This window comes from Chrysochloris asiatica, unplaced genomic scaffold (assembly GCF_000296735.1).
Source record: "Chrysochloris asiatica unplaced genomic scaffold, ChrAsi1.0 scaffold00190, whole genome shotgun sequence".
NCBI lineage: Eukaryota > Metazoa > Chordata > Mammalia > Afrosoricida > Chrysochloridae > Chrysochloris > Chrysochloris asiatica.
The window spans coordinates 3,449,526-3,468,479 of NW_006408708.1; the positions used below are offsets into that span (position 1 = coordinate 3,449,526).

Genomic DNA, 18,954 nt, shown 5'->3' on the forward strand with positions numbered 1-18,954 from the left:
CAGGTTGTTAATGACTCTTCCTCTAAGCCTGATGCCACGTTGTTCTTCATATAGTCAACTTTTCAGATTATTTGCTTGGCATAGAGATTGAATAGATATAATGAAAGTATACAACCCGACACAAACCTTTCCTGATTTTAAACCATGCAACATTCCCTTGTGTTCAGATGACTTCCTCTAAAGCTTCCAAAAGTTTGTAGGAAAATAGAATTAAAAGGTAATGGAATTTTTCCATGAATTGTTGGAAGTCCACTTGTCCATGTTCTGCATGCACACAATGAAGTGTTCTGGAATTTCCATTTTTTCACAGCATTCTCCATAATTTATGTTCCACATAGTTGGATACTTCTACATAATCAGTAAAACACAGGTAAACAAATTTCTGGTATTCTCTGATACCATCCAAGATCCCTCTATTCCTGATCCTCTTCTGAATTGGCTTGAATTTCTAGCAGTTCCCTGTAGACATATGTACTGCTGCAACCGTTTTTAAGTTGTGTTCAATGAAATTTTACTTGTATTAGTGGTATTATTGGATACTTTCTGCATTCTGTTGAATCACCTTTCTTTGTATGGGCAAAAATATGGATAACTTCCAGTTGGTTGCTAAAGTCCCCAAATCTTGAACATCAGAGTGGACAAGGATTTGTTGTTGTTAAGTGCCATCCTGTCAGTTCCAACCTATAGTGACCCTGTACAGGATTCCCAAGGGGAGCGGCTGGTGAACTTGAACCACCAATGTTGTGGTTCAAAACAGCTTTGCAATCCAGCACATTAACCCATAGTGCCAAACCAGGAATCTGACAAAGGATTGGGTAGTAGAAAACATTATCTGTTTTTAGAAATTGGTAAAAGTTTGAAATTTCTTCTTTACAATTTAGTGCTTAATACATCATTGAAAGATGATTTTTGTGGAACAGATCATACATATTTAAAGCACATAATCTGTTTCTTTTTAAGCTTTTATTGTGCATTGAGGGATAGTTTACATGGGAAAACATAAGTTTTGCACTCATCCTATCGTATTTTGTATCATTGCAATAATTGCAATCCCCTCTATGAGTCACCATTCAACAGTATTTACTGTTATTCCCTCTATTTTTTTTCTCTTTTTTTTCATGTACACAAAAACACTCAGCAACTTAGACATTGGCTACCTAAAATAAAGGGGCAATAAAGGCACGAAGTGACTGGCTTACAAGGTTTCAAGAGGGAGCTTAGTTTAAGAGGGTGGGGGGAAAGAAAGAATCCCCACTGAATAGCTGTCATCTTGTCTAGATGGGTCTGGTGACAGGAGATGGGGATAAGATTCTTAAGATTCAGTAGTGAATAACTGTTATCATGACTAATCGCAACTGTCACACTTGTAAAGGTAGAAGTTTTGTAACAAAAAAAAGGGGAGTGGTTAATCTTACAGTCCAGAAACAGAGGACCCTAGGACCATCAAGAGAGGAACACACAAGCAGAGTGAGGGACCTTATCCAGAGAAGCAGCAGTGCCAGAGATGGAGGCAGAGATGGGGGCATGGAGAGGGGAAGCGGCTGAGGACTCTAGATTCATCAACTAAGAAGAGAAGGACTAAGAACTGGTGGCCAGGAGCAGACTTGCAGAATGTGCCCTCTGGAGATGTAAATTATCATATATGCCTGAGTGGGTTTTTTTTGTGTGTGTGTGTTTTTTTTAAAAAGCTGAAGTGGATAGAGAGAAATACTTTTAACTGATGGTATATGGAGGGGATTATAATCAATGTAATGAAACAAGTTATATGAATGGCTGAATGTGAAACTGATGATGTGCCCTGTAAACTTTCACTCATTCCACAATAAAAACCTTAAATTAAAAAAAAAATTAAAAAAATTAAGGAATATATAATAACTTAAACAATCAAAGGGCACATTCTGTAAGCCTGCCTCCTGACCATAAGCACACAGCCTTTCTCTTTCCATGAGTCTAAAGTTCTCAGCTGCTCTATTTCTCCATGTCCTCATCTCTGCCTCCTTCTCTGATGTCACTCTGTTTCTCTGGGATAGGGTCCCACATTCCACTCATGTACTTCTCCCTTGATGGTCCTAGGGTCCTCTGTTCCTGGAATGTAAGATTAACTGTTGTTGTTGTTGTTGTTGTTAGGTGCCATCGAGTCGATACTGACTCATAGCAACCCCATGCACGACAGAATGAAACACTGCCCAGTCCTGGGCCAGCCTCACAATTGTTGCCATGCTTGAACCCATTGATGCTGCTACTTTGCCAATCCACCTCACTTGGGGGTCTTTGTCTTTTTCTCTGACCCTCCACCTTACCAAACATGATGTCCTTTCTCCAGTGACTGGTCCCTCCTGAAAATGTGTCTGAAGTATGAAAGACGAAGTTTGGCTTTCCTGGCCTCCAAGGAGCACTCTGGCTGCACTTCTTCCAACAAAGATCTGTTGGTCCTTTTGGCAGCCCTTGGCATTTTCAATATTCTCCTCCAACACCATAACTCAAAAGCATCAATTCTTCTACAGTCTTCCTTATTGATAATGATAATGTCCAGCTTTCGCATGCATATGAGGTTATTGAAAATTGGATCAAGCACACCTTAGTCCTCAAGCTAACATCTTTGCTCTTCAACACTTTAAAAAGGTCCTGTGCAACAGGTTTGCGCAGTGCAATACATCGTTTGATTTCTTTACTACTGCTTCCATGAGTGTTGATAGTTGATCCAAGAAGAATAAAGTCCATGACAATTTCAATCTTTTCTCCATTGATAAGAATGTTGTTTATTGGTCCAGTGGAGAGGGTTTTTGTTTCCTTCACATTGAGATGCAATCCATACTGAAGGTTGTGTTCTTTGATCTTCATCAGTAAATATGTTCAATCCTCTTCACTTTTAGCAAGCAAGGTTGTATCATCTGTATATCGCAGGTTGTTAATGAGTCTTCCTGCAATCCTGATGCCACGTTTTTCTTCATATAATTCATCTAACCCATCTTCTCAGATTATTTTCTCAGTTTACAAGTTGAATAAGTATGGTGAAAGAAAACAACTCTGTCACACACCTTTCTTTTAAACCATTCAGTATTCTCATGTTGTGTTCGAACAACTGCCTCTTGGTCCAGGTACAGATTCCTCATGAGCACAATTAAGCGTTCAGGAATATTCATACTTCGCAATGTTGTCCATAGCTTGCCATACATGATCCATACAATTGAAAGCCTTTGCATAATCAATAAAGCATAGGTAAACATCTTTCTGGGATTCTAAGCTTTTGGCTAAGATCTGTCGGACATCAGCAATGATGTCCCTCATCCCACGGCCTCTTCTGAATCCAACTTGAACCTCTGGAAGTTTTCTGTCAATGTACGCTTGCAGCCATTTCTGTATTACCTTTAGTAAAACTTTACTCACATGGGATATCAAAGAGATTGTTCAATGTTTTCCGCATTCCTTTGGGTCACCTCTCTTTGGAATGGGCACAAATACGAATTTCTTTCAATCAGTCGGCCAGATAGTTGTCTTCTAAATTTCTTGGAAGAGATGAGTGAGTGCCTCCAGTGCCACCTCACTTTTTTGAAAATTTTCAATTTTTATTCCATCAGTTCCTGGTGCCTTGTTCTTTGCCAATTCCTTCAATACACCTTGGACTTCCTCCTTCAGTATCATTGGCTCTTGATCATATGCTACCTCTTGAAACGGTTGAACATTAACCATTTCCTTTTGGTACAGTGACTCTGTGTATTCCTTCCATCTTCTCTTGATGCTTTCTGCATCATTCAATAATTTGCCCAGAGAATCTTTCAATAACGAAAGTCGAGGCTTGAATTTTTTTCTTCAGTTCCATCAGCTTGAGAAATGCTAAGCATGTTCTTCCTTTTTGGTTTTCTGACTTCAGATCTTTGCACATTTTGTTGTAATATTTGACTTTGTCTTCTCGAGATGACCTTTGAAATTTTCTTTTCAGCTCTTGGACCTCCTCATTTCTTCCATTTGCTTTAGCATCTCTACATTGGAGATCAAGTTTCAGTGTCTCTTCTGAAATCTATTATGCTCTTTTTTCTTAATGACTTTTTGCTTTCTTCATCTATGATGTTCTTGATGTCATCCCATAACTCTTTTGGTCTTTGGTCTTTCGTGCTTAATGTATCTTATCTGTTCTTCAAATGATCTCTAAATTCAGGTGGAATATATTCAAGGTCATATTTTGGCTTTCCTGGACTTGTTTTCATTTTCTTCAGCTTCAGTTTGAATTTGCATATGAGTAATTGATGGTCTGTTCCACAGTCTGCCCAGACCTTGTTTTGACTGATGATACAGATGTTTTCCATCGTCTCTTTCCGCAGATGTAGTGAATTTGATATCTGTGTATTCCATCTGGTGAGGTCCATGTGTATATTCGTCTCTTTTGTGGTGTTGGAGGAAAATATTGAAATTTCCATGGGCTGCCAAAAGAACCAATAGATCCGTTTTGGAAGAAGTGCAAGCCAGAGTGCTCCTTGGAGGCCAGGATGGCCAGGCTTCGTCTCTCATGCTTAGGACATGTTGTCAGGAGGGACCAGTCCCTGGAGAAGGATATCATGTTTGGTAAGGTGAAGGGTCAGAGAAAAAGAGGGAGACCCCAGTGAAATTGATTGGCCAAGTGGCAGCATCGATGGACTCAAGCGTGGCAACAGTAGTTAGGTTGGCTCAGGATCGGGCACTGTTTCGTTCTGCTGTGCATAGGCTCTCTATGAGTCAGTACCAACTTGATGGCACCTAACAACAACATTCTGTCTAAAGAAGGTATTTGAAATGAACAAATCATTGGTTTTGCAGAATTCTATCATGCATTCTCCAGCATTATTTCTATCACCAAGGCCATATTTTCCAACTACTGAGCCTTCCTCTTTGTTCCCAACCTTTGCATTTCAATCACCGGTAATGATCAATACATCTTGATTGCATGTTTGATCAATTTCAGATTGAAGAAGTTGATAAAATTCTTCTGTTTCATCTTCACTGGCTTTAGTGGTTGGTGCGTAAATTTGAATAATAGTGGTATTAACTGGTCTTCACTGCAGGCGCATGGATTTTATCCTATCATAGACCACGTTGTACCTTATGACTCATCTGGATATGTTCTTTATGATGGTGAATGCAACACCATTTCTCTTCAATTTGTCATTGCTGACATAGTAAAACATGTGGCTGTCAGATTCAGAATGGCCAATGCTAGTCCATTTCAGCTCACTAATGCCTAAGATATCGATGTTTATTCATTCCATTTCATTTTTTTTACAATTTTTAATTTCATAGTTTTGAAATTTATGAATGTACAATTCATAATTAGTACGTTCCATGTTCTGATTGTTAATGGATGTTTACAACTCTTTCTCTTCATTTTGAGTTGTGCCCCATCAGCAAATGAACATCCAGAGGGCTTTACTTTATTCGCATAATCAAGGTCAGCTCTACTTTGAGGAGGCAGCTCTTCCCCAGATGTATTTTGAGTGCCTTCCAACCTGAGGGGCTCATTTTCTGGCACTATATATGACAGTGTTTCTTTGCTATTCATAAGATTTTCAGTGACTAAACATTCGGAAGTAGTTCGTCACTCCTTCTTCCTAGTCTGTCTTAGTCTGGAAGCTCATCTGAAACCTGTCCACCATGGATGACCCTCCTTGTATTTAAAATACCCATAGCTTCCAGAATCACAGAATCACAAGCCAGTACAATACAACAAACTGACAGACGAGTGGTAGAAGATTACTGCCCCCCTTTTGTTACAAAACTTCTACCTTACAGTTGTGACAGTCGCAATTAGTCATGATTACAGTTATTCACTATTGAATCTTAAGAATCTTATCCCCATATCCTGGGATTCTACTTTCCCCTGCACACTCTGAAACTAAACTCCCTCTTGAAAACTTGTAAGCCTGCCACTTCATGCCTTCATACCATCCCTCCACTGATCTGTTAAGTTTTGACATATGTATGAAAGCATCAGTGCAGTCATGAAAATGAACATACTCATCACTCAGAACATTACTCCTACACCTTTGTGATCCCTCTTTCCAGCCCTACCCCTACCCCCAAGCACCTACCCCCAAGCAACTACTGATCTGCTCGCTGTCAGGCACTGCAGAATGTTACCATATTCTGAATTTTGCACGCGTGGAATTATTCAATATGCAGTCTTTATGGTCTGGTCTAATTATTTTAAGATTGATACATGTTACATGAAGCAATACTTCATTCTTTTTATTGCTGAGTAGTATTGCATTGTATGGATATACCATTATTTATTCGTTTCTTGTTTTTAGCTACCACAAATTAAATATATGGCTCTTTGTATGAACCTATATTTGCATTTTGCTTGGGTAAATACTTGGAAGTAGAATGTCTGAGTCATATGATGGTGTATGTTTAACTTTTCAAAAAACTGTCAAAATGTTGTCCAACGTGTTGGTGCTATTTTACATTTCCACCCACAATGTTTGAGAATCCCTATTGCCCAACACTTGGGATGATCAGTACTTTTAATTTTAAACATCGTTGTAGATTTGTGTCAGTATATCATTGTGGCTTTAATTTGTATTGCTATGGGATAAGCACTGGCCTGCAAGGTCTATTTAAACCACAGTTAGGTGGTTCAAACTCACCAACTGCTCTTTGGAAATCCTACAAAGGATCACTATGAGTTGGAACTGCCTTGATGGCACTAAACAACAACAATGACTAATAATTTTGAATATCTTTTCACATGTTTATTTGCCATCTGTTTATATTCTTTTATGAAAAGTCTATTCAAATCTTGCCTTTTTTTTAATTGGATGGGATTTTATTTATTCATGATTTATAAGAGCTCTTTATATATAGTCAGTATTGACTGGATGCCAACAGGCAGATAGATATTCAGGACATAAAGCCATTTTCAGATATATGTTTTACAAATGTTTCCTTCATTTATGTGGCTTAAAAGAGTTAAGTATAAGACAGTACTTCAAAACAAATTAAATATCTTCAACAATTTTGGAAGGGGGACAGAAATTCATAAGGTGAGTTCAGAAGTGGACAAAAAATTGGAAGAAAATCAATAAGAGTTGATGGGCCTCAGGAAATAAAAAGAATAAAGAATAAGTTACAGCATGCCAAAGGGAGAACAGCTTTGTATTCAAATTTAATAAGGTTCAATGAAGAAAATAAATAAGAGAATGAAAAGAAGATAGAAAAGCAAAAGGGTCAGAGAAAAAATGGACTCAAATGGAAGACAAGTAAAGGCTATCCTCTAGCCCAGAGATGGAAGTAGATGAGGGAGTCAGTGAAACCGAATTAATAATTACAGCTACAAACCAAGAAAACTTTGAGGGGGAGTAAATGAAAACCTAAATCTACAAATGGAAATGAACCACTGTCACCTATAATAATCAACACTGAGACTGATTCTAGTAAGTCTTTATTAGGCACATTTTAGTAAGACTACAAATATTTAGGGCCTCTAGGCAAATAAAAAAAAGAACGAAATCATTTTTAAGGTAAGACTATAAGGTTGGAATCTGAGTCATATATTATACCGAAAGATTCGTCATCAAAAAAAGTTTTTCAAGAAATTTAAAAGAAGTGCAAGCCATGCTGTGCTTCAAGTATCAAAGGCTAGAGAAAAGTTTTAAATGTATGGGACTATATTAGTGAGTTCTTACTGCTAATCAGTTAAGAGGTGACCAGGGAAAGTTTGGCAAAAAACAGAGTAATGAGTGTTTTACATGTTTAATTGTAGAGTCAACATTAAGAATAAAAATGGAGGACATGGATGAAACTATATTGTGTCAATTTTACATGTCCTAACAAAAGAGTGCAGCTTTAAAATTTGGATTGAAACTGTTGAGTAAAGGGAAAATAGATTAAGATCATTGTTGTTTTTTCAATCACTAATGGTGTTAAGTGCCATCGAGTCGGTTCCAACTCATAGTGACCCTGTATAGGGTTTCTGAGGAGCAGTTAGTTGGTGGTTTTGAACTGCCAGCCTTGTAGTTCGCAGTCCAATACTGATCCTACAGTGCCACACTAGAAGTGTCCTCCATGATACATAGAGTTATATTAAGTAAATACACCTAGACCCCAGCGTAGGACAGAATGAAATCCAAGACCTTAGTTCATAAATCTCATTCTCCACTAAAAAGAACCAGGGAGTCCAGGGCTGGAGAAAGGGAGGTCTAAGATAAGTCTGGATCATTTTGTGCCAGAAATTTAAAAAGTACATCTACTCACTTATCACCTGCCTTGTTACCCAACATTTCACATTAATAACAAGAATGGAAAACTTTACTATTTTATGTATTGATGATATGCCTAGGTGAGAGGCAAGAGTAACATTGGCTGTGATGGTGAAAGTTATGTATTACCTTGGCTGGGCCTTGAGTCTCATTGGTTTGGCAGTTATTGTCATGATATAATTTGGCCATTTTGTGATCTGATGTGGTCATCTTCTAATTTTGCATCTTCTAGTTTCCCCTCATAACAGCCTGATCTTTGGAACCTAATCATATTGGTAGGAGAGGAGTAAGTGTACTAGAAAAATGGGAGCATGTCAAATAGATACAGTGACCGTCTTGACTGGGCCAAATTTAGAACACTGTGAGCATCAAAATAAGGTTTGTAACAGACAATAGAAATCCAGGGGTTCACACTGGTGATTGTTTATTACAGAGAAGCCTCATATAGTGGTTCAACCAAAGATCCCTGAGAAACAAGAGAAACCCAATTTGAAAGCTGTTCTGTAAAATGTTGATTGTTGCTGAGAAGTGCTGTCAAGTCCTTCCCGACCCATAGCGACTCTGTACAGGGTTTCCAAGGAGTGACTGGTGAGCTTGAACCTCCGACCTGTGGTTCACACTGACTGTGTAGTCCAACACATTAACCCACAATGTCACACCAAGACTCCAAAATAAATACTTTTCCTAAATTCTTTGAAAATGTCAGCATAAAAGCCCGCTGCTGCAGCCCCTACCTCCAGAAAAGGCAAATTGTGAGGAAGAAACACGAGGCTGTTTCCTCCGGTAAAGATTTACATTCTGGGAAACCTTATGGAGCAGTTCTTCTGTCCTACAGAGTTGCTGTGAATCGGAATTGACTTGATGGCAGTTGTTTTGTGTGTGTGTGTGTGTGTGTGTGTGTGTGTTTGTGTGTGTGAGAGAGAGAAGAGTTTATCTCATATGAAATCAATCATTTTCTACATTTTCAATTGGCCCAATAACGTCCCATGTTGTGATTTGTCTTGATATAAGCCAAGATCATATATTATATTTAGTTGACACATATCTTTAGTCTCCTTCAAGATATAGTACAGTCATGCAATAAAATAAACACACATCATTGGATGAATCTCTCAGGCATAATGTTGAGCCAAAGAAACCAGAAAAGAATATATACAATTCCATTTATATCAAGATGTGTACATGTAAAAAATAGGGCACCAACCATCCCTCTCAAAGCACCTACTACTGTGGTACAGTGGTCACATGAAACCCAGACATCATAGTCACCATTATGGGGCTGATTAGAGAAGTTAATCTGTAACTTTACAGTGTAGGATCAGAAAATGCTCCAGGCACACCACTTCTAGTCAGGACTGGTCTTACCAAACCATGCCCACGGGCAAGCATCTCTGTGCCTGGGCAAAGTTACAAAGGTCTTTTAGGGCTGCTGATACATGCCCACAGGGCATACCCCGCTCCATTGTAAGCCTCAGTCTGAAGGCATTAGGTTCTAGCTCCATGGGTTAGCAAATCTAGCTTCCCCAGTTAAGTACCTAGAGGCACCCCACTTTGCAAGCAAACTGCCTTTCCAAAGTCGCTCAGCTTTACTTGTTCTATGGACTGGGAATCCCAGCACTTTATCTCGTGCGCTGGCTCTTGGTTCTGCTGCTTCTCTGCCACTCCTCTGGTGTCACAGCTTTCTGTCTCTGAGTCAGGGAGGTTCAGTGGTACACCGATCTTGGGGCCCACTCGTGGCTCTTCATCTTGGATTCCCCCCTCCTTCTTTTAAGATGAATTATTTTATACTCATGTTACAATTCCAAATTTTTACAGTCAGTTTACTCTGGTAACAGTCACTCACAGCTGAAGCATATCACCCAATCAGTATCTTCTTCCACCTTCTCTCACCAAGAACCATCAGGAAAAGCACCGTTTGGTGAGAGTTACAAAGACTAAAGCTAGAAGGGACATTAATATTAAATAATTCACTACACCACAGTGTACTTTATGTATGTTATTCCTTAATACAGTTTTAAAAGCCTACATCTGTCAAGCAGTACTTGTATAAAGATCTCAGCAGTAGCAAAATTCTTTTAGTGATCAGAGTTGATTTTTTTAAAAAAGTTATTTGTTCAAGTTCATCTATAGCAGGGGTGGCAAACCTTTTTTTCTGCCAAGAGCTATTTGGATATTTATAACATCATTCACATGTAACGTCATTTATAGGCCATACAAAATTATCATCTTAAAAATTAGCCAGTTGATAACGTGATGGCTGGAACTGCAGTTACCTTGGCAGGGCCAGACCAAATGATTTTGCAGGCTTTATATGGCCCACGGGGCTGGATGTTCCCCACTCTTGATCTATTAGGGTACTGCTTTGTTGTGCTCCGTGGATCACTTCCCAGATGGTCTACAAGAGCTGATTGATCTCACCTGTAATGTGCACTGGTCTTTACCCACCAAATCACTACACACGACACAACGGTGACTGCAGGAACACTTACACAATGAATATCAGTTTGGAGTGCAAAACTACATTGGATTTTGCTGCTGCTCTTGCACAGGCTAATTCTTTCCTTCCTATTGCCCCCATCTGCAGCCGGTATGAATAAGTAAATCCTCAATTCAGAATTCTCTTAGGTTATAACTAGTTGCCTTCAAGTCTGTTCCAATTCATGACAACTGCCATTTGTGTTCCAAAGGGTTTGCATTGGCTGATTTTTGGGAAGTTAGATCTCTAGCACCTCCGGGTAGACTCAGAACTCCAACTCATAGATTAGCAATCGAGTATGTAGAATCAGCATTGGATTGTGAAACACAAGGTTTTTGGTTCAAACCCACCAGCTGCTCCTCAGAAACCCTCTACAGAGTCACTATGAGTCGGAACCGATTCAAGGGCACTTAACAAAACATTAAGTTGTTCATATTACATAAACACTGAAAGTAAACCAAACCTATTGCTGTTGATCAGTTAAGTGCATGACTGCTAACTGAAAGGCCAGTGTTTCAAACACAGCAGCCACTCCATGGGAGAAATATGTGGCATTCTGCTTCTGTAAAGATTTACGGCCTTGGAAACACTATGGAGCAGTTCTACTGACCCTTTAGGGTTGCTGTGAGTGGGAACATTGGCAATAGGCACTATTAAGACAGGGGCTCTAGTAATAGAATCTGTGTGCATGGAGGATACTCCATAAAGTTTGGGGAGATAGAAGATTTATTAGATCAAGTTGCTATCTGGTATTACATTTGTGGGAGGGATTTAGAAACTGACGTTTGCCCTCTTTAAAAGGATGAGAATCAGAATTGAGGCTCATTGTTAAGTGCTGTGGAGTCCAGTTCCGATGCATAGTGACCCTGTATTGGATTTCAGAGATGCCAGTGGTGGATTTGAACCTCCAACCTTGAGGATCAAACAGACTTTATGGTCCAGTGCTTATCCTACAGCGCCACACCAGGACTCCAAAATTGAGGCTATAGCTAGTTAAAAGGCAAGCTGGAAAATAGTAACTAAAGCTTCAGCAACTAAAAGGAAAAAAAAAAGACTGTTTATTATTATATAGGAAATTGAAAGATGCTGAACTATTTCATGGTTGTTGTTGTTAAGTACCATGGAGTCGGTTGTGACTCATAGTGACCCTGCCACTTAATAGCTTGTAGTTGTTTTTGATTATAGATTTTTATTAGACTTGTTGTTGTTAAGTGCTGCTGAGTCAGTTCCGACCCATAGCAACCCTGTTTAGAGTGTCCAAGGAGCAGCTGGTGAGCTTGAACTGCTGACTGCGCAGTTCAAACGGCTTTGCAGTCTGGAGCATTAGCCCACAGCACCACACCAAGACCCCTTATTAGAGAGGTGAAGACTTTATAAATATGCTGCTTACTTCAACAAAACAAAGCAGGTTCCACTTCAGACAACTATTGAAAGGCGATTGTGATGGTGTTAAGTGCTATTGAGTCTCTTCTGACTCATAGCAAACTTGTATAGGACTTCTGAGGCTGTAAATCTTTATGGGAGCAAAAAACCTCATCTTTCTCCCGTGGAGTGGCTGGTGGGTTTGAACCGCCGATCTTATGGTTAGCAGTCCAGTAATGCTAATTCTACAGTGCCACCAGGGCTCTTCCAGCACTAGCGCTCCTCATTGAAAGGTAGAAGGAGAAATTACCACACTTTGATGAGATGGTTTGGACAAGTCGCATCACTGGGCTAAAAAGAAAATATATTTATTATTATACTGAAAGAGATTTCTTTTTAAGGGATCACATAACAAGAAAATCAGCAATTCTTGTTGATACAGGATTATGTAGAAATTTAAGATAGAGCGTATGGGAAATTTCACTATCTTCACAACTTATTTTTACTTAAAGAAAGGCAATTCTTGTCCCAGAAATAAGTGATAATACAAATGTCAGTAACATATTTTCTCATAGAAATGATATAAATTATGGATAGATTCCCTGGGAAGCCCTCAAAAGTCTACTTAATTCCTAGTACCACTAAATACTATTTCCTTGGGAAAATACATTCTGGCAACCAACAGTAACAGGTTTTAAATCTCTTCCTCACTCCTCCCGTGCAGTTTACAGATGGCTTGTATTTCTTTGCTGAGCTGGGCCAAAAAGGAGCCCTGATAATGTAGTGGGTTACACGTTGAGCTGCTATCCGCAAGGTCAGCAGTTTGAATCCACCAACCTTTCCACAGGAGAAAGAAGAGACTTTCTGCTCCTGTAAAGATTTATAGCCTTGGAAGACCCTACGGAGGCTTGCTCTGAGTTGGAATCAATGACAGTTGGTTGTTTTTGCTTTTGTTGGGCCATAAGAGTAGTAGGAATTCAAGGACCTGTATTATTGTTGGGGAAGGACATTCTGGCTACCCTAGTGAAAAGTTTCGGATCTAGCCCTGATATTAGTCAATCCTTCCCTTTTGTTATTAAGTGCCATCAAGTCAGTTTCAACTCATAGCAACCATGTGTAGGGTTTTCAGGGAGAGACTCATGAGTTTGAACTACCACCCTTGCAGTTAGCAGCCCAGTGCTTATCCTACAATGCCACACTAGACTCTTAGGTATATTAAATTTATAGCAGCTGTGCCTCCTTGTCAGGTTCCCAAACATCAGGTTTTCTGGAGGTTGATGCAGAAAATGTGTTAGTTATCGACACCTTAGGTTTCTAACTCACAGAGGGTTTTCAGAAACATGAGAGTTGGTTTCCTAGCTTCTCAGCAGGTTCCTAAGAAAAATGTGATTGCATGGCCTGTTGACGCTGTGAGACGTGAGTTAACATTAAGATCCTGAGAGAAAAGATTTGAAATTCTTCCCGTCCTGTGCCATCTTCATGAGCTTTGATGTGTTTGAACGCATTGTTGTGGCTTTTGTGTCACTTCGTCACATTGAGGGTTTCCCTCCTTCTCCCTCACCCTCTGCTTTCCCAAGCATAGTGTCCTTTTGAGGCGATTAGTCTTTCCTGATTATAACAGTCTTTCCTGATGGCATGTCCAAAGTCATCAAACTGATGTCTCCATCCTTGTTTCTAAGGAATATTCAGTCCAGTTTCATTTTTTCTAAGACTGGTCGATAAATATTATTAACCATTCAGTGTAACACCTTATCAGCTAGAGCTGCAAACTGGAATTGTCAACGGTGATCTATACCATTAATTGTGGTTTTGTTCGCTCTTAGTGAATGAAAAACAATTAAGAATTGAGGAGGGGCCACATTAACTTTTTTTTAACAGAAAACAAATGTATCTTATAAGACTTTGCTGAGGCAGCTTATCAAGGAAGCAGCTCTCAGGCATGCCTCGTTGATGATTCTAAAGAGACTGTATTTGCTACTGAGTGTAAAAGGGCTTTTCATCCGACGGTGCTTTAAAGACAGGGTTCAGATAATGTGTTGTCACTTTCAGATTATGTTTCAGCTTTATTGTACATAATTACAGATATTTATCATTCTCATTTTTGTCTCTTCTTTCTTTTTTTCCAGTTCTTCCTCCGGTGCTGGTTCCAAGACACAGTGAATATAATCCTCAGCACAGCCTCTTAGCTCAGTTCCGTAACTTAGGACAAAATGAGCCTCACATGCCACTCAATGCCACTTTCCCGGATTCTTTTCAGCAACCCAACAGCCATCCATTTCCTCATTCACCCAACAGCAGTTACCCAAACTCTCCTGGAAGCAGCAGTGGCACTTACCCTCACTCTCCCACCAGCTCAGACCCAGGAAGCCCTTTCCAGATGCCAGGTAGGTTGGGCTGTTTGGTGATATACTAGGTTATCATAGTGCCAGAGAGAACCCAGGGGGATCTGAACTGGGAGAGAACTTTCCAGTTCTGGTGTATGGCGGACACTGTGCTCTGGTATGTGGATAGTGTGGCTTTTGATGAATTGAAGGCTTTATAGCCAAGTAAGCAAACTTCTTGTTTCATTTGTCAGGCATAGGTGCTTGAATAAACTATTTTCCCTTGGTTTTAAACGGTTCTGAAACAGCTGCATCCTTCTGGGAGTGGCATCATAGTTTTACAGTCTTTGCTCTTGATAAAAGAGAGGAAGAGAAAAGGTTTGTTACACACATTTGCTGTTATGGGAAACAACCTTGATGAACATCGTTTTCATACATAGAAGAAAGCAGGTTGTAAATGCAGCCTCAGAAAAGCTATTTCCTGAGGGATCACACCTCTCTACTTAATTAAATTCATTTAAATGGTGATGGAATCCCAAGAAGCACATACTTGAGCATAAAAGGAATTACAACAGAAGAACTGGAAACCATCTGCTTATTTAATTTAACAAAGACAAAAGCAGTTTTCCTCTTTTGAAAGATTTAACTGATGGTATAATGTTTATCAACGAAAAAAAAAATTTAGAATATTGTATTTTCAAGTTATAGCTTAATAAGCAAGCATCTCAGAAAGGAAAAAAGATAGTGTCACATTGCTCACCAGTAGACCTCAAGAAGCTTGCTGTAAACAAAGATATACTTCATACCTATTGGCATTTCAAGAAGGGAAAATGATTGGGTCAGCATATCTGTTGGGCCATTTGAAACGTTTTTAAGTAAGTTTGAATTCAGCATCAATACTGGTGTATCCTGAAAACATGGGAAGTGGTCAAGGCTTGATATTGTTTGCTTGCATCTACTGATTGATTGCTTTCATTTTGAGCCTGTTTTATTTTGTTTTTCAATGAGGAAATACCTACTGAGATTTCCTACCTGCCCCTTTCTCTCCCAGACCCTGTGGATTTGATAAGTAGATTAGTGGTGAGGAGTTTAGTTCTGTCAAATCCAGTGTGGTCCAGACAGTGGAAAAGTAAATACAAACATACATAAAGATGATCACTTGAATTTACAGTTTGTTCCTAACGGTCAGTGATTAAGTCAGAGGCTAAGTAGAGGACGTATGGAAGAAAGAAAGTTGTAAAAGGGTTAGGAGCAGCTTGTCAGGGGAAGAGTAGAGGACTACGAATAATTATCTGATCCCTCTCAGTAGAGCTTACGCAGTAGGTTGCCTATGAAATTTCCACCAGCTGGTTTGCAGAAGTTCATTGGATGTAGTCTCAAAGGAGACTCTTTGTCTTCATTCCTGGCTGGAGGTAAATCAGAGTTAGCGTTACAGCTGCAGGGGAAAAACTGAGTTCAAAGAAGCTGGAGAAAGGGTGAAAAGGGCATCCAGCTAACCTCCCTATAGTCCAGTATGGGTTTGTTGAGTCATAGCTTATTAGCAAGGCCTTTGTTAGCAGTTCGATGGTGGGAGTTACTTGGTTGTAATTCAGCTGAGAGTCAGACGTGGCAATACTGAGAAAAACTGAAACAACTGTATTAGCTGTTTGTGTTCAGCAGTTACCCTGGATAGTCTAGAGTACGTATCCTAGTTATTTATCGTTCCCTAAGGTAAAAATATGTTCCCAAGCCTCTGTTGTATATGCTAGGTGGACTGTTAAATGCCAGCTGGCTATGAGCTTTTCAGGGGGAAAAAAAAAAAAGTATCTAAATTCTGAAATAGAAGCTGTCAATTCTATTAGCTTAGGGATTCTAAAACTAGGGATTATTTAAGTGAGTGGGGAAAAGGTAGTCTTAACAAATTGCTTGCAGTCATGGAATATTAACAGTATGAATGTATAAATGAGTAGGCTGTTCTCAAACCCAACTGGTAGATTCCTAGAGCTATAGGTTTCATGCAAAAGAAGTCGGTAAGAAGTCCCATGCAGCATTCAAAGGTTTGTTATCCATCCATAAAATGCAGGCGTTTGCTCAAAGTAGAATGTATATGTTTGTGTGTTGTTCTGATTGTTGTAAAATATCACAATCTTGGGTAGGCAGACTATTTCTGTAACTAGCATCTCATACTTTTCTTCCATTGAGTTTTCACTAACGATGTGTAAGCTAATGAGATAGTAGTTATATTCAGGCATTATTGTATGTCAGCTCTAATGTTGGACCAGTCTTCTGAGCAACCAAAACCAAACCCATTGCCATTCCATCAATTCCAATACATAGCAACCTATAGGACAGAGTAGAACTGCCCCATTGGGTTTCTAAGTCTGTGAATCTGGTTTGAAGCAGACTGCCTCATCTTTCTCCTGCCGAGTAGCTGGTGGGTTTGAACCTTGGACCTTTCAGTTAGCAACTGAGCACTTACCCCTCCACCACCAGCACACCTTGATCTTCTGACAGGGAGGTTGAGATGATAACTTAGTTAAGAATTTCAGCACAGAAGAGAATATATATATATATTGTTGTTGTTGTTAAGTGCCGTCGAGTCGGTTTCGACCCATAGCGACCCTGAATAGGGTTTCCGAGGCTGTAAATCTTTACGGGAGCAGATCGCCTCATCTTTCTCCCGCGGAGCAGCTGGTAGTTTCGAACTGCTGACCTTCCGGTTCGCAGCCCGATTCGTAACCACTACGCTACCAGAGCTCCTTATATATATATATATATATTTTTTTTTTTTAAGTTTTTAATGTGAGGTTTACATGGGAGAACATCAGCTTCACACTCACCCTATCGTGTTTCGTTTCATTGCAATGATTACCCTCCATGCATCATCAAATAACCAAAGGGTACACCACACAGGCCCACCCTCCAGCCGCCAGCACTAAGCTTTTCTCACTCCCTGAGTCCAGTGTCCCCAGCCACTCCATCTGTCTACGTCATCCTCTCTGTCTCCATCCCTGGTGTCACTGCCTCTCTGGGTAGGGTCCCGCTCTCTGTTCTTCTCACTTGATAGTTCCAGGGACCTCCTCTCCTGGGCTGCAAAATCAATCACTCTCCTCCTTTTGTCAAAAAACATCTACCTCTGTATTTCCTACCCTCACAGTCAGTCCTGATGGCAGTTATTCACTATATGTACCACAAGTGTCTTACCCCCATGATCATCACTGTAAAGATTTGTTCCCTTTTTTGAGCTACTACATTCGTAAGTATAGGTAAAATTCATCAAATTGTGGCAGGTTATTTTTTTTTTTTTTTTTTGCCCCTCTTCTTTCTGAGAATGTATTTTTTAAGCTTGTGTGTTTGTTGTGGATGAAGAAACCATCTTCTTTTTAACCTTTGTAGCTGATACGCCCCCACCTGCTTACCTACCTCCTGAAGACCCCATGACCCAGGATGGCTCACAACCAATGGACACAAATATGATGGCGCCTTCACTGCCCTCAGAAATCAGCAGAGCAGGTAAAAGGAATTGTCACTTACTCCCTTTGTAGAGGCTACAGAGTTTGCATTTCCAAATGTTAGTTTCTTTCACCAGTTTTTATTAATATTCAGAAAGGTAGCTATTTAAGAAAGGTAAAGTATTATGATAAGAAAGTATCAGTACAAAGACTTATTTGAACACCAAATAAGTCTTTTTTTAAAAAAAAAAAAAATAAAACAACAGCACACATTTGATTTAATGAGGGCTTGAATACAACTGTGGTGGTGTTGTTAAGTGCCGCCAAATCGGTTTCTGTGGAGTGGCTGTGAGTCTGAACTGCTGACTTTGTGGTCCAAACAGACCTAGCGATCTTGTGCTAATCCTGTTGTGCCGTAGTAGAACTCCATAATTGTGTGGTGGTGGTGGTTATGTGCTGTGGAGTCGGTTCCCACTCATAGTGACCCTGTACAGGGTTTCTGAGGCTGTAAATCTTTACGGGAGCAGAAAGCCTCAACTTTCTCCCATGGACCAGCTGGTAGTTTCAAACTGCTGACCTTGTGGTTTGCAGCCCAATTTGTAACCACTACTCTACCAGAGCTCCTTGTAATTGTGTAGCCATATATATGTGTGTGTATATATACATATAAAAACTGTGTAGCATAGCTTCCAACATCACAGCAACACACAAGCCACCATAGTACAACAAACTGACAGATGAGCGATGTATGTAGTTCTATAATACTTATTAATTTGAATTGGTGGTATAGAAAAGGGGTGGTTTTAAGAAGACAGAGTGATACAATGAAATACCAAGCCTCATAATATTGAAGTTGCGTTTTCCAGAATTGGAAATTCGTGTAGCTGGGCTTTCCAAAAGATTACTTCCTTAGTTAGACTAGATTTCCATAAGCCTCATTTAGTTTCTTAGGAGCTCTGGTAGCGTAGTGGTTACGAATCGGGCTACGAACATTAAGGTCAGCGGTTCGAAACTACCAGCTGCTCCATGGGAGAAAGATGAGGCTTTCTACTCCTGTAAAGATTTACACCCTTGGAAACCCTGTATACAGAGTCGCTATGGGTCGCAACTGACTCGTTGGCACTTAAGAACAACAA

The 18,954-nt window shown here is 39.8% G+C and overlaps 1 protein-coding gene across 2 annotated transcripts in view; it reads left to right on the top strand.

Annotated features, from left to right (window-relative positions):
* SMAD1 (SMAD family member 1) overlaps positions 1-18,954 on the top strand; it is a 126,322-nt gene that overhangs the window by 79,820 nt on the left and 27,548 nt on the right. For both annotated transcript variants that reach the window (XM_006872271.1, XM_006872270.1), the window contains exons 3-4: positions 14,193-14,450; positions 17,763-17,879. In XM_006872271.1, coding sequence (XP_006872333.1) covers positions 14,193-14,450; positions 17,763-17,879 — 375 coding nt within the window. The remainder of the gene's footprint in view (positions 1-14,192; positions 14,451-17,762; positions 17,880-18,954) is intronic.